This window comes from Chamaea fasciata, unplaced genomic scaffold (genome assembly GCF_029207755.1).
Source record: "Chamaea fasciata isolate MVZ Bird 193981 ecotype frontalis unplaced genomic scaffold, bChaFas1.0.hap1 SCAF_249, whole genome shotgun sequence".
NCBI lineage: Eukaryota > Metazoa > Chordata > Aves > Passeriformes > Sylviidae > Chamaea > Chamaea fasciata.
This window is the reverse complement of record NW_027094334.1, coordinates 32,671-55,947: the sequence shown is the minus strand read 5'-3', so window position 1 is coordinate 55,947 and position 23,277 is coordinate 32,671. Positions and strand designations below refer to the sequence as shown.

General features: G+C 65.0%; 2 protein-coding genes across 2 annotated transcripts; both read left to right on the top strand.

The window, feature by feature from the left end:
* Positions 1-1,677: 1,677 nt before the first annotated feature.
* TRIM28 (tripartite motif containing 28) lies at positions 1,678-22,914 on the top strand. Its single transcript, XM_066208442.1, has 19 exons — positions 1,678-1,725; positions 2,032-3,613; positions 11,646-11,755; positions 11,840-11,972; positions 14,006-14,135; positions 15,635-15,751; positions 15,839-15,953; positions 16,029-16,175; positions 16,960-17,083; positions 19,036-19,127; positions 19,221-19,341; positions 19,411-19,450; positions 20,168-20,227; positions 20,823-21,114; positions 21,441-21,697; positions 22,005-22,101; positions 22,184-22,258; positions 22,352-22,486; positions 22,589-22,914. The coding sequence occupies exons 2-19, from the start codon at positions 2,650-2,652 to the stop codon at positions 22,724-22,726; spliced, it is 3,147 nt and encodes a 1,048-aa protein (XP_066064539.1). The 5' UTR covers positions 1,678-1,725; positions 2,032-2,649; the 3' UTR covers positions 22,727-22,914.
* LOC136305035 (putative per-hexamer repeat protein 5) lies at positions 7,689-8,915 on the top strand. The gene has a single exon (XM_066208443.1). The coding sequence runs from the start codon at positions 7,864-7,866 to the stop codon at positions 8,836-8,838; it is 975 nt and encodes a 324-aa protein (XP_066064540.1). The 5' UTR covers positions 7,689-7,863; the 3' UTR covers positions 8,839-8,915.
* Positions 22,915-23,277: the final 363 nt, after the last annotated feature.

Here is a 23,277-nt window from a genome sequence, read left to right as displayed (position 1 = left end):
ACATGGAGAGGCGTGGAGCGACACAGGTCACTCTGGGTCACCATGGGTCACCATGGGTCAGCACTGGTCAACATGGAGAGGCGTGGAGTGACACAGGTCACTCTGGGTCACCATGGGTCACCATGGGTCAGCACTAGTCAACATGGAGAGGCGTGGAGTGACACGGGTCAACCCTGGTCAACACTGGACACCAGGGATCAACATGGGGTCCAGATGGATCAACGTGGGTCAGTGTGGGTCAACCTGGAGCACTGTGGGTCAGCGTGGGTCAACATGGACCAATGTGGGTCAGTGTGGGTCAACCTGGAGCACCGTGGGTCAGTGTGGGTCAACATGGATCAATGTGGGTCAATGTGGGTCAACCTGGAGCACTGTGGGTCAGCATGGGTCAGCATGGATCAATGTGGGTCAGTGTGGGTCAACCTGGAGCACCGTGGGTCAGCGTGGGTCAGCATGGGTCAGTGTGGGTCAACCTGGAGCACCGTGGGTCAGCGTGGGTCAGCATGGATCAATGTGGGTCAACAGGGATCAATGTGGGTCAGCATGGATCAATGTGGGTCCGCAGATGGATCACCCTGGACCAACAGGAGTCAACAGGAACCAACGTGGGCCCACACGGATCAACATGGACCAAGAGGAACCAACGTGGGCCCACACGGATGGACACGGATCAACATGTCAACATGGACCAGGAGGAGTCGACGTGGGTCAAGATGGACGGGCACGGATCAACGTGGGCCAACACGGGTCAAGGAACATGGCCAAGAGGGTCCAGTTTGACCTTGTGGGGTCAGTAGGATCCCTGGGGGTCTGTAGGGGATCCCAGCCCTACAGGGTCCCTGTGGGCGCCTGTTGGGGTCTCCAGCCTCGCCGAGGGCTCTGGTCCCGACCCCGGGGCTCCCTATGGAGGAGGTCTGTAGGGGTCTGCAGCCCTATGGGGGTCTGCAGTGGGGTCCCCATAAGGGTTTGTGGGAGCCTCTTGGAGTCCCCAGGGGATCCCTGTGGGCTCTGTGGGGACATTGGGGTCCCCAGGGGGGTCCCTGTGGGGACATTGGCGTCCCCATGGGGGTCCCTGTGGGCTCTGTGGGGACATTGGGGTCTCCATGGGGGTCTCTGTGGGGTCTGTGGGGACACTGGGGTCCCCATGGGGGGCTCTGTGGGGACATTGGGGTCTCCATGGGGGTCCCTGTGGGGACATTGGGGTCCCCATGGGGGTCCCTGTGGGGACATTGGGGTCCCCATGGGGGTCCCTGTGGGGACATTGGGGTCTCCATGGGGGTCCCTGTGGGGACATTGGGGTCCCCATGGGGGTCCCTGTGGGGACATTGGGGTCCCCATGGGGGTCCCTGTGGGGACATTGGGGTCCCCATGGGGGTCTCTGTGGTGTCTGTGGGGACATTGGGGTCCCCATGGGGGTCCCTGTGGGGACATTGGGGTCCCCATGGGGGTCCCTGTGGGGTCTGTGGGGACACTGGGGTCCCCATGGGGGTCTCTGCGGGGACATTGGGGTCCCGCTCCCGGGGTCCCTACGGACGATCCGTGATGAGCCACGACCCAAAGGAACCCCCCGCCCCGCCAGGGGGCGCCACCCGTCCCGGCCGCTCCTCCCCGTCTCTATGGCGGCGAGGGGGGCGCGCTGGGCCCCTCTCTATGATCCACCATCGCTTCCGGTCCGGTCCGGCGGAAGTGACGTCAGAGAGCGGCGGCGGCGGGCGCCGGAGCGAGGTGTGGGGGAGGGGCCCGGAGGGGTGTCCCGGAGGTTTTGGGGGTGGGGAGGGGAACGGGTCGGGCCGGGAGATCCCGAGGGAGGAGGAGGAATTGGCTCGGGTGGTTCCGGCTGTCGTGACAGGCCGGGGACATCGCGCCCGGCGTCCCTCGGGCCGCCCCGTGATGTCATCGGCACAGTGCACGGCGCGCGGTGACGTCACACCGTGTCCCCGTCAGTGTCCCCTGGCGCTGGTGACGTCACACGGGGCGGCCCCAGGGCCCGGTGATATCCCCACGTCCCCAGCCCCGTCTCTCTTTCCCCAGGTACCGCCAGCCTCGCCGCTGTCCCGCTGGGTGTCCCCAACATCCCGGTGTCCCCGCGTCCCTGCTGTCCCCGTGTCTACACAATCCCTGTGTCCCCATTGTCCCTGCTGTCCCCACCACCTCCGGCTCTTGCCGTGTCCCCAGCTGTCACTGCCATCTCTGTGTCCCCCGTGTCCCTGTGTCCCCGCCATCCCCGTGTCCCCAGCTGTCACTGCCATCTCTGTGTCCACCGTGTCCCCTCTATCTCCACTGTGTCCCCAGTGTCCCCAGTGTCCCCTGTGTCCCCTCTATCTCCACTGTGTCCCCAATATATAGAGGACAAATAGGGCCTATAGGGGACATATAGGGGCTATAGGGGTGTCCCTGTGTCCCCTCCATCTCCGCAGTGTCCCCAGCGTCCCCCGTGTTCTCATTGCCCCCTCTATCCCCTCCGTGTCCCCGTGTCCTCAGTGTCCACGTGTCCCCCGTGTCCCTGTGTCCCCAGTGTGTCCGTGTCCCCTCTCTCCCCACCGTGTCCCCAGTGTCCCCGTGTTCCCGGTGTCCCTGGTGTCCCTGTGTCCCCACATCCCCCGTGTCCCCCCCCGTGTCCCCCGTGTCCCCCCCGGTGTCCCCGCGGCCATGCCGGACGAGGCCGTGCACTACATCCACCTGCACAACTTCAGCCGCTCGCTGCTGGAGACGCTCAACGGGCAGCGCGTGGCCGGGCAGTTCTGCGACGTGACCGTGCGCATCCGCGAGGCCTCGCTGCGCGCCCACCGCTGCGTGCTGGCCGCCGGCAGCCCCTTCTTCCACGACAAGCTGCTGCTGGGCCACTCGGCCATCGAGGTGCCGCCCGTGGTGCCCTCGGCCGCCGTGCGCCAGCTCGTCGAGTTCCTCTACAGCGGCAGCCTGGTGGTGGCCCGCTCCGAGGCGCTGCACATCCTCACGGCCGCCTCCGTGCTGCAGATCAAGACGGTCATCGACGAGTGCACGCAGATCATCTCGCAGGGCCGCGGCCCCGCCGCGCTGCCGCCGCCGCCGCCGCCGCCGTCCCGCAAGGCTCCGCCGGTGTCGCCGCCGGGGCTCGGGGCGCTGCCGGTGCCCGGCGGGCACAGCCGCAAGCAGCGGCAGCCGCTGCGCCTGGCGCCCGCGCTCAAGGAGGAGCGCCGCGACCTGCAGGAGGAGGATGAGGAGGACGACGAGGAGGAGGAGGAGGGAGAGGAGGGAGAGGAGGAAGGGGGGCCTCAGGAAGGTGTCGCCCCGCCGGGCGTGGCCCCCCCGGCTTTCCCCGCCGCGGAGCCCCCGTTTTTCGGCGCCCCCGAGGTTTTCCCCGACGCTTTCCTGCCTCCCTGGCCCGGCGACGACGGCGGCGCCGCCTTGGGGCCCCAGCGCGGCCGGGAGGCGCCGGCGGGGGACGGCTTCGCCTTCGGGGCGCCCCCGGCGCTGGCGGCGCCCTACGAGGGCGGCGCGGAGGGGGGGACTGTCCCCATGGCCCCCCCGGCCGGGCCCCCCCGCGGCCCGCAGCCCCCCTACCAGTGCGGGCACTGCCAGAAGAGCTTCAGCTCCCGCAAGAACTACACCAAGCACATGTTCATCCACTCAGGTGAGCGGGGGGACACGGGGACGCTCGCGGGTGTGGTGGGCACCGCCGGGGGTGCCCTGTGTCCGTCCGTGCGGGCCGGGATCCGGCCCCGGAGGGCCAGTCACTGAGCCGCGCTGGCCGGAGTGGAGCCGGGGTGACCCACGTGGGCCTGTGCGGACCAGGGCTGGCCAGGGCTGACCAGTGCTGACCAGTGCTGACCAGTGCTGACCAGGGCTGGCCAGTGCTGACCAGTGCTGACCAGGGCTGGCCAGTGCTGACCAGTGCTGGCCAGTGCTGACCAGTGCTGACCAGTGCTGACCAGTGCTGACCAGTGCTGACCAGTGCTGGCCTGTGCTGACCAGGGCTGGCCTGTACTGACCAGTGCTGACCAGTGCTGACCAGGGCTGGCCAGTGCTGGCCTGTGCTGACCAGTGCTGACCAGTGCTGACCAGGGCTGGCCTGTGCTGACCAGTGCTGACCAGTGCTGACCAGGGCTGGCCTGTGCTGACCAGTGCTGGCCTGTGCTGACCAATGCTGGCCAGTGCTGGCCAGTGCTGACCAGTGCTGACCAGCGCTGGCCTGTGCTGACCAGTGCTGACCAGTGCTGACCAGTGCTGACCAGGGCTGGCCAGTGCTGACCAATGCTGGCCAGTGCTGACCAGGGCGGGCCAGTGCTGACCAGTGCTGGCCTGTGCTGACCAGTGCTGACCAGGGCTGACCAGGGCTGGCCAGTGCTGACCAGTGCTGACCAGTGCTGGCCTGTGCTGACCAATGCTGGCCTGTGCTGACCAGTGCTGACCAGTGCTGACCAGTGCTGGCCTGTGCTGACCAGTGCTGACCAGTGCTGACCAGTGCTGACCAGTGCTGACCAGAGCTGGCCTGTGCTGACCAGTGCTGGCCTGTGCTGACCAGTGCTGACCAGTGCTGACCAGTGCTGACCAGTGCTGGCCTGTGCTGACCAGTGCTGGCCTGTGCTGACCAGGGCTGACCAGTGCTGACCAGTGCTGACCAGTGCTGGCCTGTACTGACCTGTGCTGACCAGTGCTGACCAATGCTGGCCTGTGCTGACCAGTGCTGGCCTGTGCTGGCCAGTGCTGACCAATTCTGGCCTGTGCTGACCAGTGCTGGCCTATGCTGACCAGTGCTGACCAGTGCCGGCCATTGCTGACCAGTGCTGGCCTGTGCTGACCAGTGCTGACCAGTGCCAGCCTGTGCTGACCAGTGCTGGCCTGTACTGACCAGAGCTGGCCTGTGCTGACCAGTGCTGACCAATGCTGGCCTGTACTGACCAGTGCTGGCCAGTGCTGGCCTGTACTGACCAGTGCCGGCCTGTACTGACCAATGCTGGCCTGTGCTGACCAGTGCTGACCAGGGCTGGCCTGTACTGACCAGTGCTGACCAGCGCTGGCCTGTGCTGACCAGTGCTGGCCTGTGCTGACCAGTGCCGGCCTGTACTGACCAATGCTGGCCTGTGCTGACCAGTGCTGACCAGGGCTGGCCTGTGCTGACCAGTGCTGACCAGTGCTGGCCTGTGCTGACCAGTGCTGACCAGGGCTGGCCTGTGCTGACCAGTGCCGGCCTGTGCTGACCAGTGCTGGCCTGTACTGACCAGTGCTGACCAGGGCTGGCCTGTACTGACCGGGGCTGGCCTGTGCTGACCAGTGCTGGCCTGTACTGACCAGTGCTGACCAGGGCTGGCCTGTGCTGACCAGGGCTGGCCTGTGCTGACCAGCGCTGGCCTGTGCTGACCAGTGCTGGCCAGTGCTGATCAGTGCTGACCAGTGCTGACCAGTGCTGACCAGTGCTGACCAGTGCTGACCAGGGCTGGCCTGTGCCGGCCTGTGCTGACCTGCATTGATCTATTGGTCCAGTTTGGTCCACATTGATCTGTATCAATCCACATTGACCTGTATCAATCCGTGTTGACCCGTATTGACCCACATTGATCCCTGTTGGCCTGTGCTGACCAGTATTGACCCACGTTGATCCATTTTGGCCCATGTTGATCTGGAGCAATCCCTGTTGATCCATGTTAACCTGTATTGATCCACGTTGACCCATGTTGATCCATTTTGGGTTCATGTTGACTCATGTTGATCCATTTTGGGTTCATGTTGACCTGTATTGATCCACATTGACCCACGTTGATCCATTTTGGGTTCATGTTGACCTGTATTGATCCACGTTGACCCACGTTGATCCATTTTGGGTTCATGTTGACCTGTATTGATCCACGTTGACCCACGTTGATCCATTTTGGGTTCATGTTGACCTGTATTGATCCACGTTGACCCATGTTGATCCATTTTGGGTTCATGTTGACTTGTGTTGATCCACGTTGACCCACGTTGATCCATTTTGGGTTCATGTTGACCTGTATCGATCCACGTTGACCCACGTTGATCCATTTTGGGTTCATGTTGACTTGTGTTGATCCACGTTGACCCACGTTGATCCATTTTGGGTTCATGTTGACCTGTATTGATCCACGTTGACCCATGTTGATCCATTTTGGGTTCATGTTGACTTGTGTTGATCCACGTTGACCCACGTTGATCCATTTTGGGTTCATGTTGACCTGTATCGATCCACGTTGACCCCTTTTGACCCCCATTGACCCACGACTCGTATCGATCCACAGTGACCTGTATGAATGTACGTGGGCCCCTATTGATCCATATTGATCCATATTGACCCACATTGGTCCCTGTTGACTGATGCTGACCCACACTGACCCACACTGACCGCTGCCAATCCACCCTGACCCACACTGACCCACATTGACCGCTGCCAATCCACCCTGACCCACATTGACCCACACTGACCAGTACCAATCCACCCTGACCCACATTGACCCACACTGACCAGTACCAATCCACCCTGACCCACACTGACCACTGCCAATCCACACTGACCCACAGTGACCCACACTGACCAGTACCAGTCCATGCTGACCCACACTGACCGCTGCCAATCCACACTGACCCACAGTGACCCACACTGACCAGTACCAATTCGTGCTGACCCACACTGACCGCTGCCAATCCACACTGACCCACACTGACCCCTGTTGACCCGTGCTGACCCACACTGACCCCTGCCAATCCACACTGACCCACACTGACCCCTGTTGACCCCTGCTGACCCACACTGACCCCTGTTGACCCCTGCTGACCCACACTGACCGGTACCAACCCACACCGACCCACACTGACCCCTGCCGACCCACACTGACCCACACTGACCCACACTGACCCCTGCCGACCCACGCTGACCCACACTGACCCACACTGACCCACACTGACCCCTGCCGACCCACGCTGACCCACACTGACCCACACTGACCCACACTGACCCCTGCCGACCCACGCTGACCCACACTGACCCACACTGACCCCTGCCGACCCACGCTGACCCACACTGACCCACACTGACCCCTGCCGACCCACGCTGACCCACACTGACCCACACTGACCCACACTGACCCACACTGACCCCTGCCGACTCACACTGACCCACACTGACCCACACTGACCCCTGCCGACCCACACTGACCCACACTGACCCACACTGACCCACACTGACCCCTGCCGACCCACGCTGACCCACACTGACCCACACTGACCCACACTGACCCACACTGACCCCTGCCGACTCACACTGACCCACGCTGACCCACACTGACCCACACTGACCCACACTGACCCACACTGACCCACACTGACCCCTGCCGACCCACGCTGACCCACACTGATCCCTGCCGACTCACACTGACCCACACTGACCCACACTGACCCACACTGACCCACACTGACCCACACTGACCCCTGCCGACCCACACTGACCCACACTGACCCACACTGACCCCTGCCGACCCACGCTGACCCATGCTGACCCACACTGACCCCTGCCGACCCACACTGACCCACACTGACCCACACTGACCCCTGCCGACCCACACTGACCCACACTGACCCACACTGACCCCTGCCGACCCACACTGACCCACACTGACCCACACTGACCCCTGCCGACCCACGCTGACCCACACTGACCCACACTGACCCACACTGACCCACACTGACCCCTGCCGACCCACACTGACCCACACTGACCCACACTGACCCCTGCCGACCCACACTGACCCACACTGACCCCTGCCGACCCACGCTGACCCCAGCCTCCCCGTTTTCCTCCCCGCAGGCGAGAAGCCCCACCAGTGCTCCATCTGCTGGCGCTCCTTCTCGCTGCGGGACTACCTGCTGAAGCACATGGTGACGCACACGGGCGTCCGCGCCTTCCAGTGCGGCGTCTGCTGCAAGCGCTTCACGCAGAAGAGCTCCCTCAACGTTCACATGCGCACGCACCGCCCCGAGCGCTTCCAGTGCCGCCTCTGCACCAAGGGCTTCTCCCACCGCACCCTCCTGGAGCGCCACGCCGCCGCCTCGCACCCCGGGACCCCGCCGGGGACGCTGCCGGGGACACTGACGGGGACAGTGCCAGGGACAGCGCTGGGGACATCGCCGGGGACACTGCCGGGGACAGCGCTGGGGACAGTGCAGGGGACACTGCCGGGGACACCGCTGGGGACAGTGCCAGGGACGTCGCTGGGGACATCGCCGGGGACACTGCCGGGGACAGCGCTGGGGACAGTGCAGGGGACACCGCTGGGGACAGTGCCGGGGACGTCGCTGGGGACATCGCCGGGGACACTGCCGGGGACAGCACTGGGGACAGTGCAGGGGACACTGCCGGGGACGTCGCTGGGGACAGTGCCAGGGACGTCGCTGGGGACATCGCCGGGGACACTGCCGGGGACAGCGCTGGGGACAGTGCAGGGGACACCACTGGGGACAATGCAGGGGACACTGCCGGGGACATCGCTGGGGACATCGCTGGGGACAGTGCCGGGGACCTCAGCGGGGACAATGCCAGGGACACTGCAGGGGACACTGCCAGGGACCTCGCCGGGGACACTACCGGTGACAGTGCAGGGGACACTGCCGGGGCCACCTCCAGGGCTGCCACCAGGACCACCACCAGGGCCATCGCTGGGGCCACCACCGGGACTGCCACCGGGGCCACCACCTGGGCCATCGCTGGGGCCACCACCGGGACTGCCACCGGGGCCACCACCTGGGCCATCGCTGGGGCCACCACCGGGACTGCCACCGGGGCTACCTCCAGAGCCTGGACTGGGCACGTGGCCGGACGCCGCGGGTGCCGGCCCCACTCACACGGCGTGAGGAGGGGTCCCTGCCCCTCGAGGGGCCTGGAGGGTGAGCCTGGGGGCCCCTGGGTGCAGCCCCCGGGGTGAAGCCTGGAGGAGGCGGCTGTGACGTTCTCCGTCGGGTGCGGGACGCCGCGGGGACGTTCCCGGTGACAGGAGAGGAGGAGCGGAGCAGCCCCAGCTGGAACGGGGACGTTGGGGGACACCCGGGGCTCCGAGCAGCGGCGGGATCAGGGAACAAATCCTGCCGGGAACTGGGCTGGGGCACCCCGAACACCCAGGAGGAGGTTGGCCACGGCCAACGCCGCGGCATGGAGAGCCAGCGGAGCCCGGGAAGCTCGGCGGCTCTGGTGCTGGGGGTGGTGACATCCCTGACCCCCAGAACGTTCTGGAACTGAGCTGGGCATGGGATGGACAGAGCCGAGGTGTCCCACCTGGATCCAGGGACACTTGAGAGCCCCTCCCAGTGCCGGAAGGGGCTCCAAGAGCTGCAGAGGGACTTGGGACAAGGGCCTGGAGCGCCAGGACGCGGGGAACGGCTTTGCCACTGGAGAAGGTGGAATTCTGGGGAGAAATTCCTGCCTGTGAGGGGCTGGGGTGGCATTCCCAGAGAAGCTGCGTCGGGGGAAGGTCCCTCCGCCCAAACTGTTCCGTGACTGCGACCCCACCGCGGCCACGGGTGGGACACCTGGGGGGACGCAGGGGACACGTGGCTCCCGTCCCCCTCCACAGATGGCGACGATGAACTCAGGGTTTTGTCGGCCGTTTTGGTGCTGTTCTTGCCGTTTGTCACACTAAAAACCGCCCCTGGCCCCTGCGGCGTGTCCCCGTCTCAGCTCTGGGCCACAGCCCTCCCTGCGCCGCTGACACCGGCCGTGCCACGGCTCTGTCGCCAACGCCCCCGTGACCCGCGCGGGGACCCCCCAGGACACAGCCAGGGGACATGGGGGGACACCGAGGGGGTGGGAGGGGACATTGAGGGGGGACTGCCCCACGGCCACCAGCGCAGCCGTTGGTCCCAGGGCCCTGCCAGTAATGTCCCCAGTAGCCACCAGTGTCCTCCCAGCATTGCCAGTAAGCCTCCGTGCTCTCTGCAGTGTTCCCAGTGACCCCTTGCTGCAGTCCCCAGTGCTCCCAGTTCAACCCTGCAGCTCTCCCAGTCCCTTCTTAGGGTTCCCAGTCCCTCCCCAGTTCTGCTGCCCAGTGCTCCCAGTAACGCCCAGTGATCCCAGTAACCCTCTGTTCCTTCCCAGTGCTCCCAGTGATCCCAGTGACCTGCAGTGACCCCCAGTGATCCCAGTAAACTCCTGTGTCTCCCCAGTGCTCCCAGTGATCCCAGTGACCTGCAGTGACCCCCAGTGCTCCCAGTGACCCCCAGTGATCCCAGTAACCCCCGGTGACCCCAGTAATTCCCGGCGATCCCAGCAATCCCCCGTGATCCCATTAATCCCCAATGACCCCAGTAACTCCCAGTCCCTCCCCGCTTCTGCTCCCCATTAGTTTGTACAGCTGTCGATCACAGCCTCGGCCCCGCCTCCCCGCAGCACGCCGATGTCGATTGGCCGATCCGCCCAAGAAGTCTCCGCCTCCCTCGCGGCTCTTTTGCTGCTGATTGGTTCAGCTCCGGCCGTCCCTCCGTGCTGATTGGTCTGCTCACGTTCACGTGCAAGAGGCGTTTTCCCGCCCTTTCCCGCCTGCTCCTCTCCCATATCTCCCTTGCGCTGTCAAATTCCGCCCCCCAATCCTACAATTGGTTCTCCTCGCTGTCAATCGCGCGCAGCGGGCGCTGATTAGCTGCCGGCAGGGGGGGCGGGAGCTTGAGGCGGTGTGGCCGACTGAGGGAGACTCGGCGGCCATGTCGGTGCCGCTGCCGCCGGCGGTGGGGAACGGCCCCGGGGCGAAGGGAGCGGAGCCGGCGGAGCCGCTCGGGCTGCTGGAGCTCTGCGGCGCCTGCCGGGAGCGGCTCAGCCCCCAGCGGGAGCCGCGGCTGCTGCCCTGCCTGCACTCCGTGTGCCGGGGCTGCCTCGACGGCGGCGACGGGCAGGGTGAGGGGGGGGCGTGTGAGGTGGGAGCGATGGCGGTTACCGGGAACACCGGGATCGCTGGGGTTTACTGCCGTGACCGGGGGTTACCGGGAACACCGGGATCGCTGGGGTTTACTGCCGTGACCGGGGGTTACCGGGAACACCGGGATCGCTGGGGTTTACTGCCGTGACCGGGGGTTACCGGGAGCACCGGGATCGCTGGGGTTTACTGCCGTGACCGGGGGTTACCGGGAGCACCGGGATCGCTGGGGTTTACTGCTTTGACCCCCCGGAGCACCGGGAAAGCGCTTTGGTTTACCGGGATCGCAGGTGGTCGGTGGGATTTTTGGGGGTTACTGGGATCGCTGGCTTGTGGAGGACACTGGGGGTTTCTGGGAGCTCAGGGAATTATTGGGATCACCGGGAGTTCCTGGGTTGCTGCAGGAATGACTCAGAACTCGGGGAGCTCTATGGAAACGGGGGGGACCCGCGTGTCCACCCCAGGGGACACGGTGACCCCAGTGTGGCATTGTCCCCGCCTGGAGGACACCGACTCCATCGGCGACTCCTTGTCACCATCCCTGTCCCCAGCCCCGTCGGTGACCCCTTGTCACCCTCCCTGTCCCCTCTGTGGGGAGGTTCTGCGGCCTCCAGGGACCTCTCCGAGGTGACATCGGTGGCCCTGGGGCTCCGTTTGGAGGTCCCCAGCCCCCGCCCCACTAACGAGCCGGCCTTTGGTGACAAATGCAGGTGACAGAGGGGCGTGTGGGGTGACTGTGTCCTCTCTCTGTCCCCTCAGCGTTCGACTGCCCCGTGTGCCACCAGCAGTGTCCCCTGGGTGACATCATGGAGAACTTCTTCCTGCAGGACAGCGCGGCTGGCACAGCCCTGGGCCAGGCCAGCGGGCAGGTACGCATTAGCTAATTAGTTCGTGCTAATTAGCGCTGATTGGGGACGGGGAGGGAGGTCCCCCAGCGTGTCCCTTGTCCCCAGAGCTGCACCAGCTGTGAGGACAACGCGGCGGCCACCAGGTTCTGCCTGGAGTGCGCGGAGCCGCTGTGTGACACCTGCGTGGAGGCCCACCAGAGGGTCAGGTACACTCGGGACCACACCGTGAGGGCCTTGGGTGAGTCCCTGTCCCCTCTGTCACCTCCGGGTCACCTCTGTCACCTCCCTGTCACCTCCCGTCCCTGCCCTGTGCAGGGTGGGACCCTGCCAGCAGATCCATCCCAGTGTCATTCCTGGTGCCATTCCCACTGTGATCCCGGCTCCGTTCCCGCTGTGATCCCGGCTCCATTCCCACTGTGATCCCGGCTCCGTTCCTGGTGTGATCCCGGCTCCGTTCCCGCTGTGATCCCGGCTCCCTTCCCGCTGTGATCCCGGCTCCCTTCCCGCTGTGATCCTGGCTCCATTCCCGCTGTGATCCCGGCTCCATTCCCGCTGTGATCCCAGCTCCATTCCCGCTGTGATCCCGGCTCCCTTCCCGCTGTGATCCCGGCTCCATTCCCGCTGTGATCCCGGCTCCGTTCCCGCTGTGATCCCGGCTCCGTTCCCGCTGTGATCCCGGCTCCATTCCCGCTGTGATCCCGGCTCCATTCCCGCTGTGATCCCGGCTCCATTCCCGCTGTGATCCCGGCTCCATTCCCGCTGTGATCCCGGCTCCCTTCCCGCTGTGATCCCGGCTCCATTCCCGCTGTGATCCCGGCTCCATTCCCGCTGTGATCCCGGCTCCCTTCCCGCTGTGATCCCGGCTCCATTCCCGCTGTGATCCCGGCTCCATTCCCGCTGTGATCCCGGCTCCGTTCCCGCTGTGATCCCGGCTCCGTTCCCGCTGTGATCCCGGCTCCATTCCCGCTGTGATCCCGGCTCCATTCCCGCTGTGATCCCGGCTCCATTCCCGCTGTGATCCCGGCTCCCTTCCCGCTGTGATCCCGGCTCCATTCCCGCTGTGATCCCGGCTCCGTTCCCGCTGTGATCCCAGCGGCTCCATTCCCGCTGTGATCCCGGCTCCATTCCCGCTGTGATCCCAGCGCCGCTCCCGGTGTTATTCCCACTCCCATCTATTCCCAGTCCTATCTCAGTTCCCTCCCCCGTGCTGTTCCCAGTGTCAGCCCATTCCCATTTTCCTGTTCCCAGTCCTGTTTTCCCGTTCCCATTTCCCCATTCCCATTTTCCCTTTCCCATTCTCATTCCCATTCCCATTTTCGTTTCCCCTGTTCCCGTTCCCATTCCCACATCCCCGTGACCCCATGTCCCACGTCCCCGTGTCCCCACAGCCGTGCCAGGACTGTGTCCCCATCGTGTCCCCATAATGTCCCCATGATGTTCCCAATGTCCCCATGGTGTCCCCACAGCCGTGCCGGGCGCTGGGGCCGTGCCAGGGCCGTATCCCCATGGTGTCCCCATTGTCCCCAATGTCCCCATGGTGTCCCCACAGCCGTGCCGGGCGCTGGGGCCTTGCTGGGGCCGTGTCCCCAAGGTGTCCCCATGGTATCCCCAATGTCCCCATTGTGTCCCCACATCCGTGCCGGGGCCATGTCCCCATGGTGTCCCCATGGTGTCCCCACAGCCGTGCCGGGCGCTGGGGCTGTGTCCCCATGGTGTCCCCATGGTGTCCCCAATGTCCCCATGGTGTCCCCACAGCCGTGCCGGGCGCTGGGGCTGTGTCCCCATGGTGTCCCCATGGTGTCCCCAATGTCCCCATGGTGTCCCCACAGCCGTGCCGGGCACTGGGGCCTTGCCGGGGCCGTGTCCCCATGGTGTCCCCATGGTGTCCCCATGGTGTCCCCAATGTCCCCAATGTCCCCATGGTGTCCCCACAGCCGTGCCGGGGCCATGTCCCCATGGTGTCCCCGTGGTGTCCCCAGTGTCCCCATGGTGTCCCCGTGGTGTCCCCAATGTCCCCATGGTGTCCCCACAGCCGTGCCGGGCGCTGGGGCCATGTCCCCATGGTGTCCCCATGGTGTCCCCGTGGTGTCCCCAATGTCCCCATGGTGTCCCCACAGCCGTGCCGGGCGCTGGGGCCATGTCCCCATGGTGTCCCCATGGTGTCCCCGTGGTGTCCCCATTGTCCCCAATGTCCTCATGGTGTCCCCATGGTGTCCCCAGTGTCCCCATTGTCCCCAATGTCCCCATGGTGTCCCCGTGGTGTCCCCACAGCCGTGCCGGGCGCCGGGGCCGTGCCGGGGCCGTGCCCCGCCCACCCCTCGGAGCGGCTCTCGCTGTTCTGCAGCGCCTGTGACGCCCTCACCTGCCGCGACTGCCACCTGGGCGCCCACCGACACCACCCGTGAGTCCCGCCCCCTCATTTGCATGCCTAATTAGCGCCGCGGCCCGCTCCGGGAACGGGGACGGGTTTGGGTGTGTGAAAGGGCACCTGCTCAGCTGGGCCACCCTTGGAGGTGCTGTTAATTAATTGATTAAGGTAATTGGTTATTGAAAAACACCTGGAGCTGGCCTGCAGCTTAATTACTCTTGTTAATTGATTACTGCTACTTAATTACTCTTGCAATTAGCTACTGATTTTATAAACGAAACTTGTTAGTTGGGCGGGCGCTGAAGGGTTGAGGAAGGTGAGAGTGAATTAGCAGAGGAACTGGAGAGAGCTGATTAGTGACTAATCAATTAGTGATGTTATTGATTGTTTTAATTAATTTTGGCTTTAATCAGTCTTAGGTGAATTTTGTTTATGGTTCAGCTGGGTTTGTTTTTATTGGTTTTCCTCTCAGACCGGTCAGACTTCTGGGGGAGTCACTGAGTGATTTGGTTCCTTAGCTGAGTAGGTGTTTAATTAGCTTGTTTACCTAATTAATTAGCTGACTTCATCATTAGCGCCATGAGAAATGTTTTCGTTAGATAAGATTCAACGGAATTAAGGTAATTAGGGATTGAATGACAGAATCTGTTACCTGGGGCACCTTGTTACTAAAACCCCTTCATTCACTCACCAAGTTAATTAGCTAATTGATCCCTAATGAGGATTAATTAGCTTATTAGTGGTTAATGATCTTACAGGCTTAATTTTTCTTTTCCCTCCCACTTTTCCCTCCCTTTTTCTTCCCCCTTTCCCCATTTTTTCCTTTTTCCCCTTTTTTTTTTCCCCCATTTCCCTCTTTTCCTTTTCCTTTTCTCCCTCTTTTTCCCTCGTTTTGTGCTCCCTGTCCTGTCCCTTTCCCCTTTTCCCCTCTTTTCCTACTCTTTCCCTTCCCCTGTTTCTTTTATTTCCCTTCTTTTCCCCCATTTTCCCCCATTTCCCCTTTTTCTCGTTTTCCCCATTTCTCCCCCATTTTCTCCCCATTTCCTCCTTTTTTCTCCATTTCTCCCCATTTCCCCCATTTTCTCCCCATTCCTCCCCGTTTTCTTCCCGTTTTCCCCCATTTCTCCCCATTTTTTGCCGTATTTCCCCTCATTTCTCCCTATTCCCCCCATTTTTCCCCATTCCTCCCCATTTTTTCCCACTTTCCCCCATTTCTCTCCATTTCTCCCTGTTTTCTCCCCATTTCTCCCCGTTTTTTCCCACTTTCCCCCCATTTCTCACCCATTTTCTCCCCATTTCCCCCCTTTTTCTCCATTTCTCCCTATTTTCTCCCTGTTTCCCCACTTTTTCCCCATATCTCCCTGTTTTTTCCCCATTTTCTCCCCATTTCTCCCCGTTTTCCCCCCATTTCTCCCCGTTTTCCCCCCATTTCTCCCCGTTTTCTCCCCATTACCCCCCTTTTCTCCCCATTTCTCCCCATTTCTCCCTGTTTTTCCCCCCATTTCTCCCCGTTTTCCCCCCGAATCTCCCAGGTCCCAGCCCCTGGAGGAGGCGGTTTGCCAGCAGCGCTCGGCGCTCTCGGCCCTGCTGCAGCGCCTGGGTGACAAACACGCCGTGCTGCAGCGCTCCACCAAGGAGCTGCGCGCCTTGTGGGTGTCCCCGCGTCCCCCCGTCCCCGCTGTCCCCGCTGTCCCCGCCGTCCCCGCTGTCCCCTGACCCCGCCGTGTGCCCGGCAGCATCCGCCGCATGTCGGACGTGCAGCAGCGCGTGCAGGTGGAGGTGAAGATGGCCATCCTGCAGATCATGAAGGAGCTCAACAAGCGCGGCAAGGTGCTGGTCAGCGACGCCCAGGTGAGCCCGGGGCCGTCCCCTGGCGGCGGCGGCGCGGCGGCGGCGGCGGCGCTGTGACACGGCTGTCCCCTGCAGAGGGTGACGGAGGGGCAGCAGGAGCGGCTGGAGCGGCAGCACCGCGCCCTGAGCCGGGCGCAGCGGCAGCAGGAGCACGTCCTGCGCTTCGCCACCCGCGCCCTGGACGGCGCCCACGGCACGGCCCTGCTGCTCTCCAGGAGGCTGGTGAGGGCCGGGAGAACCCCAAAAAATCCACTCGGAGAGAGCCCAAAACCCCCTCAGAGCACCCCAAAAAATCCACTCGGAGACACCCCAAAACCCCCTCAGAGCACCCCAAAAATCCCCTCGGAGAGACCCCAAAACCCCCTCAGAGCACCCCAAAAATCCACTCGGAGACACCCCAAAAATCCACTCGGAGACACTCCAAAAATCCACTCGGAGACACCCCATAAATCCACTCGGAGACACCCCAAAACCCCCTCAGAGTCCCCCAGACCAGAACCTCGGGCCGGGACCCCCAGGGGTGGCACTTGGGGACAGTTGTGTCCCCTGTCACCTGGACTCCACGCTCCGGGAGCGAAGCCACCCCTGGGCTGTGCCTGGTCTCACCTGGGCTCAGGTGTCCCCTGTGTCCCCTGATTTGGGGCTCAGGGGTCAGTTTGTCCCCAAGTGTCCCCAGGTGTCCCCCGTGTCTCCTGATTTGGGGCTCAGGGGGTGACAGGACGGTCCCCAAGTGTCCCCTGTGTCCCCTGCTGCCACCGCACTGGTGTCCCCGTGGTGCTGTGGCCTGTCCATGGTGGCTGCCCGGGAAACCCCCGGGAGGTGACAGCTGCCACCAGGGTGCCACATCCCGTTCCCCGCACTGTGGTCCCACAGTGTCCCTGGCTGTCCCCTGGGTGTCCCTGGGCTGTGACAACGTCCCTGGGGTGCTCTGCCCTGTCCCCTGCCTGTGTCCCCCCCGGGCAGTGTCCCCACATGTCCCCTGTGTCCCCATGTCCCCATGTCCCAGATCCAGTCACAGCTGCTGCGGGCCCTGCGGGTGACGCTGGAGCCGCTGGAGCCGCTGGAGCCGCAGGGGGACATGAAATTCCAGTGGGACCTGCAGGCCTGGACCAGGAGCGCCGAGAGCTTCGGTCAGGGGACACCCCGGGGACACCCGAGGGGACAGGGACACGAGGGACACGGGTGTCGTGTGACAGGGGACTGCAGGGGGCAGGACGTGGGGGGACGGAGGATGGGAGGGGCGAGGACGCAGGTGGCAGGGGACAGGATGTCCCAGGGAGGGGTGACAAGGGACAGGATGTCCCAGGGAGGGGTGACAGGGACAGGATGTCCCAGGGAGGGGGTGACAGGGACAGGATGTCCCAGGGAGGGGGTGACAGGGACAGGATGTCCCAGGGAGGGGTGACAGGGACAGGATGTCCCAGGGAGGGGTGACAGGGACAGGATGTCCCAGGGTGGGGGTGACAAGGACAGGATGTCCCAGGGTGGGGGTGACAGGGACAGGATGTCCCAGAGTCAGGGTGACAAGGGACAGGATGTCCCAGGGAGGGGTGACAAGGACAGGATGTCCCAGAGTCAGGGTGACAAGGACAGGATGTCCCAGGGTGGGGGTGACAGGGACAGGATGTCCCAGAGTCAGGGTGACAAGGACAGGATGTCCCAGGGTGAGGGTGACAAGGACAGGATGTCCCAGGGAGGGGTGACAGGGACAGGATGTCCCAGGGTGGGGGTGACAAGGACAGGATGTCCCAGGGTGGGGGTGACAGGGACAGGATGTCCCAGGGTGGGGGTGACAGGGACAGGATGTCCCAGGGTGAGGGTGACAGGGACAGGATGTCCCAGAGTCAGGGTGACAAGGACAGGATGTCCCAGGGTGAGGGTGACAAGGACAGGATGTCCCAGGGAGGGGTGACAGGGACAGGATGTCCCAGGGTGGGGGTGACAAGGACAGGATGTCCCAGGGTGGGGGTGACAGGGACAGGATGTCCCAGGGTGGGGGTGACAGGGACAGGATGTCCCAGGGTGAGGGTGACAGGGACAGGATGTCCCAGAGTCAGGGTGACAAGGACAGGATGTCCCAGAGTCAGGGTGACAGGGACAGGATGTCCCAGGGTGGGGGTGACAAGGACAGGATGTCCCAGAGTCAGGGTGACAGGGACAGGATGTCCCAGGGAGGGGTGACAGGGACAGGATGTCCCAGGGTGGGGGTGACAAGGACAGGATGTCCCAGGGAGGGGTGACAGGGACAGGATGTCCCAGGGTGGGGGTGACAAGGACAGGATGTCCCAGGGTGGGGGTGACAAGGGACAGGATGTCCCAGGGTGGGGGTGACAGGGACAGGATGTCCCAGGGAGGGGTGACAAGGACAGGATGTCCCAGGGTGGGGGTGACAGGGACAGGATGTCCCAGAGTCAGGGTGACAAGGACAGGATGTCCCAGGGAGGGGTGACAAGGACAGGATGTCCCAGAGTCAGGGTGACAAGGACAGGATGTCCCAGGGTGGGGGTGACAAGGACAGGATGTCCCAGGGTGGGGGTGACAGGGACAGGATGTCCCAGAGTCAGGGTGACAAGGACAGGATGTCCCAGGGTGGGGGTGACAGGGACAGGATGTCCCAGAGTCAGGGTGACAAGGACAGGATGTCCCAGGGTGAGGGTGACAGGGACAGGATGTCCCAGAGTCAGGGTGACAGGGACAGGATGTCCCAGGGTGGGGGTGACAAGGACAGGATGTCCCAGAGTCAGGGTGACAGGGACAGGATGTCCCAGGGTGGGGGTGACAGGGACAGGATGTCCCAGGGAGGGGGTGACAGGGGACAGGATGTCCCAGAGTCAGGGTGACAGGGACAGGATGTCCCAGAGTCAGGGTGACAAGGACAGGATGTCCCAGGTTGGGGGTGACAGGGACAGGATGTCCCAGGGTGGGGGTGACAGGGACAGGATGTCCCAGGGAGGGGTGACAAGGACAGGATGTCCCAGGGAGAGGTGACAGGGACAGGATGTCCCAGAGTCAGGGTGACAAGGCCCGAGGGGTGTCAGGACCCCCCAGGGCCACCCTGACCCCCCGTCCCCTCCCCCCCCAGGCACCATCATTTCGGAGCATCCCCTCCCCCCCTCGCTGAGCCCCCCGCCCTCGCTGAGCCCCCCGGCCGCCAGCCCCTCCCCCGCCTCGCAGGTACCTGGGGACACCTTTGGGGGGTGCCACCCCCCGGGAGCCCCCCCGGTGATGTCCCCACCCCCTCCCCCCTCCCCCCCCGATGTCCTGCAGGGCCACGCCCAGGCCACGGTGGTCAGCGGGGGGCAGGTGACCCCCCGGCTGCTGCTGCGGTGTCCCCCCGAGCTGTCCCCTCCCCACCTGGAGCCGCAGCCGGCCGAGAGCCCCGAGCTGGGTGAGTGGGGGGACGCGGGGACACGGGGACAGGGGACGGGGATGGCCCTGACGGGGTGTTTGTCACCAGCCGCCAGCCCCCCCGAGAGCGCCGGCGCCGCAGGGAGGAGGTGAGTGGGGGGTGGGGCCTTGTCCCTTGTCACCTCCCCGGGACCCCCTGGCCTTTGTCACCCCCCTGGGACCCCCTGGCCTTTGTCACCCCCCTGGGACCCCCTGGCCTTTGTCATTGTCCCTTGTCACCTCCCCGGGACCCCCTGGCCTTTGTCACCCCCGTGGGACCCCCTGGCCTTTGTCATTGTCCCTTGTCACCCCCCTGGGACCCCCTGGCCTTTGTCATTGTCCCTTGTCACCCCCCTGGGACTCCCTGGCCCTTGTCACTTCCCCAGGACCCCCTGGCCTTTGTCATTGTCCCTTGTCACTTCCCCGGGACCCCCTGTCCTTTGTCACCCCCCTGGGATCCCCTGGCCTTTGTCATTGTCCCTTGTCACTTCCCCGGGACCCCCTGTCCTTTGTCACCCCCCTGGGATCCCCTGGCCTTTGTCATTGTCCCTTGTCACTTCCCCAGGACCCCCTGTCCTTTGTCACCCCCCTGGGATCCCCTGGCCTTTGTCATTGTCCCTTGTCACTTCCCCAGGACCCCCTGGCCTTTGTCATTGTCCCTTGTCACCTCCCCGGGACCCCCTGTCCTTTGTCACCCCCCTGGGATCCCCTGTTCTTTGTCACCTTCCTGGGACTCCCTGTCCCTTGTCACCCCTTGTGACCAGGTGACATTTGGGGTTTGCCAGTGCCCCCCTGGCTGCCCTGACCGCCCCTCCCCCCCTATCCAGGAGGGACCCCGGGAATTCTCCCAGGGAGGAGAAGTTCGTTAAGAAGCTGCTCATTAAGCGGTAATTAGAGCATGGGGGAGGGGAGGACGGACCCCAGGGACCCGTCTGTCCTTTGTCACCTCTGCCCAGGGCCACCTGCAGCCCCTCCCCCCCTTAATGTCCCTTGGCCAGCACGTCCCTGTCCCGTCCTGGGGTCCCCCCGTGCCAAGGGTTGGTCAGGACCCTGTCCTCTGTCCCCAGCGCTCCTGAGCCCTGTCACTGTCCCTTGTCCCTGTGTCCCCAACGCTCCTGAGCCCTGTCACTGTCCCTTGTCCCCAGCGCTCCTGAGCCCTGTCACTGTTGTCACTGTCCCTTGTCCCCCTGTCCCCACACTCCCGGGCCCTGTTGTCACTGTCCCTTGTCCCCCTGTCCCCACACTCCCGGGCCCTGTTGTCACTGTCCCTTGTCCCCCTGTCCCCACACTCCCGGGCCCTGTCACTGTTGTCACTGTCCCTTGTCCCCCTGTCCCCACACTCGCGGGCCCTGTCACTGTTGTCACTGTCCCCGGGCTCCCCCGTCCCTTGTCCCCCGGCACTGTCGGCACCCCGGGCTCCCCGGCTCTGTCCCCGGCGGTTTGGGGTCCCCCAGCCGTGCGGTGTCCCCGCTGTCCCCGCAGGAGGGGCCCCCCCTTGGCGCAGGGCGGGACCCGGCTCCCCAAGGAGCCGCGGGTGAGCCTGGAGCGCCTGGAGCTGGACCTGGAGCTGGACCCGGCGCAGCCGCCCGTGTTCCGCATCTTCCCGGGGCCCTCGGCCGACGACTTCAGCGTCATCGTCATCGAGCAGGGCACGCCGGGGACGCCGGAGACACCAACAGCGGGGCCACCGGGGACGGCACCGGGGACACCAGGGACAGAGGGGACAGAGGGGACTGCAGGGACAGCGCAGCCACATGGAGCCCTCCCTGTCAAGGTGAGCGTCGCCGGTGTCCCCTCCAGCGCCCACTGTCCCCTCCCCGCCCAGGTGAGTGCCCCCCGTGTCCCCTCCAGCGCCCACTGTCCCCTCCCCGCCCAGGTGAGTGCCCCCCGTGTCCCCTCCAGCGCCCACTGTCCCCTCCCCGCCCAGGTGAGTGCCCCCCGTGTCCCCTCCAGCGCCCACTGTCCCCTCCCCGCCCAGGTGAGTGCCCCCCGTGTCCCCTCCAGCGCCCACTGTCCCCTCCCCGCCCAGGTGAGTGTCCCCCGTGTCCCTCCCCTGTCACGGTGAGGGTCCCCCCTCCCTGACCGTGTCCCCCCGCGCAGGAGGAGCAGCAGGAGTCGCCCACTGGGGACACTGGGGACACCAAACCCGTGGGGCTGCTGCCCCCTCCCCCGGGGGAGCCGGGCCCTGTCCCGGCCTCCTCCCCCGGCCCGGAGCTCCCGGGGGGGCTCCCGGGGGGGCTCCCGGGGGTCTCGTGCTGCCGCGTGTGCGGCCAGGCCGGCGCCGTGGTGATGTGTGACCGCTGCCAGCGCTGCTTCCACCTGCACTGTCACCTGCCCACCCTGCAGGACGTGCCCAGGTACGGGATCTGCTGGGATCCGCCGCCCTGCAGCCCTCCCTGAGCCCCGGGATCCACTGCCCCGTGTCACCTCCCTGAGTGCCCCCTGGACCCACTGCCCCTGGGATCTGCTGGGACCTCTTGGATCCTGGGATCTCCTGTCCCTGATCCCTCTGGGAATCCCCCCCCCCAACCCTAAACCTCATGGGATCCCCCCTCCCCACCCCAAACAGCCCCTCCCCCAATCCCAGACCCCTGGGGGTCTCTGGGCGCCAATCCCATGGGATCCCATTCCCGATCCCGTGGGATCCCGTTCCCGATCCCGCAGCCCCGAGTGGACGTGCTTGCTGTGCCAGGAGCTTTCCCCTCCCAGCGCAGACGCGGAGCAGGGCCCTCCCCACAAACTGAGCCCCCAGGACCAGCAGGTGAGAGCGGGGCCCTCCTGGGGGGATCCGGGGGGATCCGGCCGCTCCCGCCGGGGCCTCACCCCCTCCCCAAACCCCGCAGAGGTGCGAGTTCGTCCTGCTGGAGCTGCTGTGCCACGAGCCCTGCCGGCCCCTGCAGCGCCTCTCCAGCTCCCCGGTGAGCCCGGCGGGGATCGGGGGATCGAGGTGGGGGGATCCGCCGCGGGATCCGCTCGCGGCGGGATCCCTGAGCCCGCCGCCCGCCCCGCAGGACGGCCACGACGCCATCGACCTGACGCTGATGCGGGCGCGGCTGCAGGAGAAGCTGAGCCCGCCCTACGGCAGCCCCGAGGAGTTCGCCCGCGACGGCTGGCGCCTGCTGCGGCAGTTCCACCGCCTCACCGAGGTCTGGGGGTCCCTCCGGGGGGGTTGGCGGTGTCCCTGGTGGGGGAGGGGGGGGTCACCCCTCTGCAATTCCCCGTTTTTTCCCCCCCCCCCGCCCACCCAGGACAAGGCGGACGTGCAGTCCATCCTGGAGCTGCAGCGCTTCCTCGAGAGCCGCCTCAGCGCCGTCTTCGGCGACCAGAAGTTCTTGCGGCTGCTGGTGGATCCCGAGGAAGGCCCCGAGCTGTCCCCGGGCTCCTGATGGCTCCTCCTGGGTGATGACGCCCCTTCCCAGGACCCCCATGTGCCCCCCGGGGTTCTTTGACCCCCTCCACGGTTCCGTTTTCCCCCCGGATCCTGCCCCAGAGCCTCCCAGGACACGGGGGTGTCCCTGTCCCTCGTTATCCCGAGGCCACTGGAAATAATAAAGCCCTGGCTTGTCCTCCTGGATGTTCCCTCATTATTTCAGTGCTTGGGTTTCACCTGGATCTCCAGGACCCTCCCTCGTTTCGGGGCTGGATCGACCCCTGTGCCCCCCATTTTCCCTTCTGCTGCCCCACCACTTCCATCCGGGCCCCCCCGAGCTGAACTGGGCGCTGCTGGGGTGGAGCCGGGCCGGGCAGCGCTGAGAGGGAAGGGAAGCGACCGGGAGGGGAACCGGCCCGGTACAGCCGCCGGGCCCCGCAAAGATGGCGGCGCCCATGAGGAACATGGCGGCGCCCATTGGGGAAAAAGGCCTCGAGCTCCACCCCCGGCGCAGGATTGGCTGATGGGAGCCGGAAAGAACCGAAGCCTTCCGGAAAGAGCCGAGGG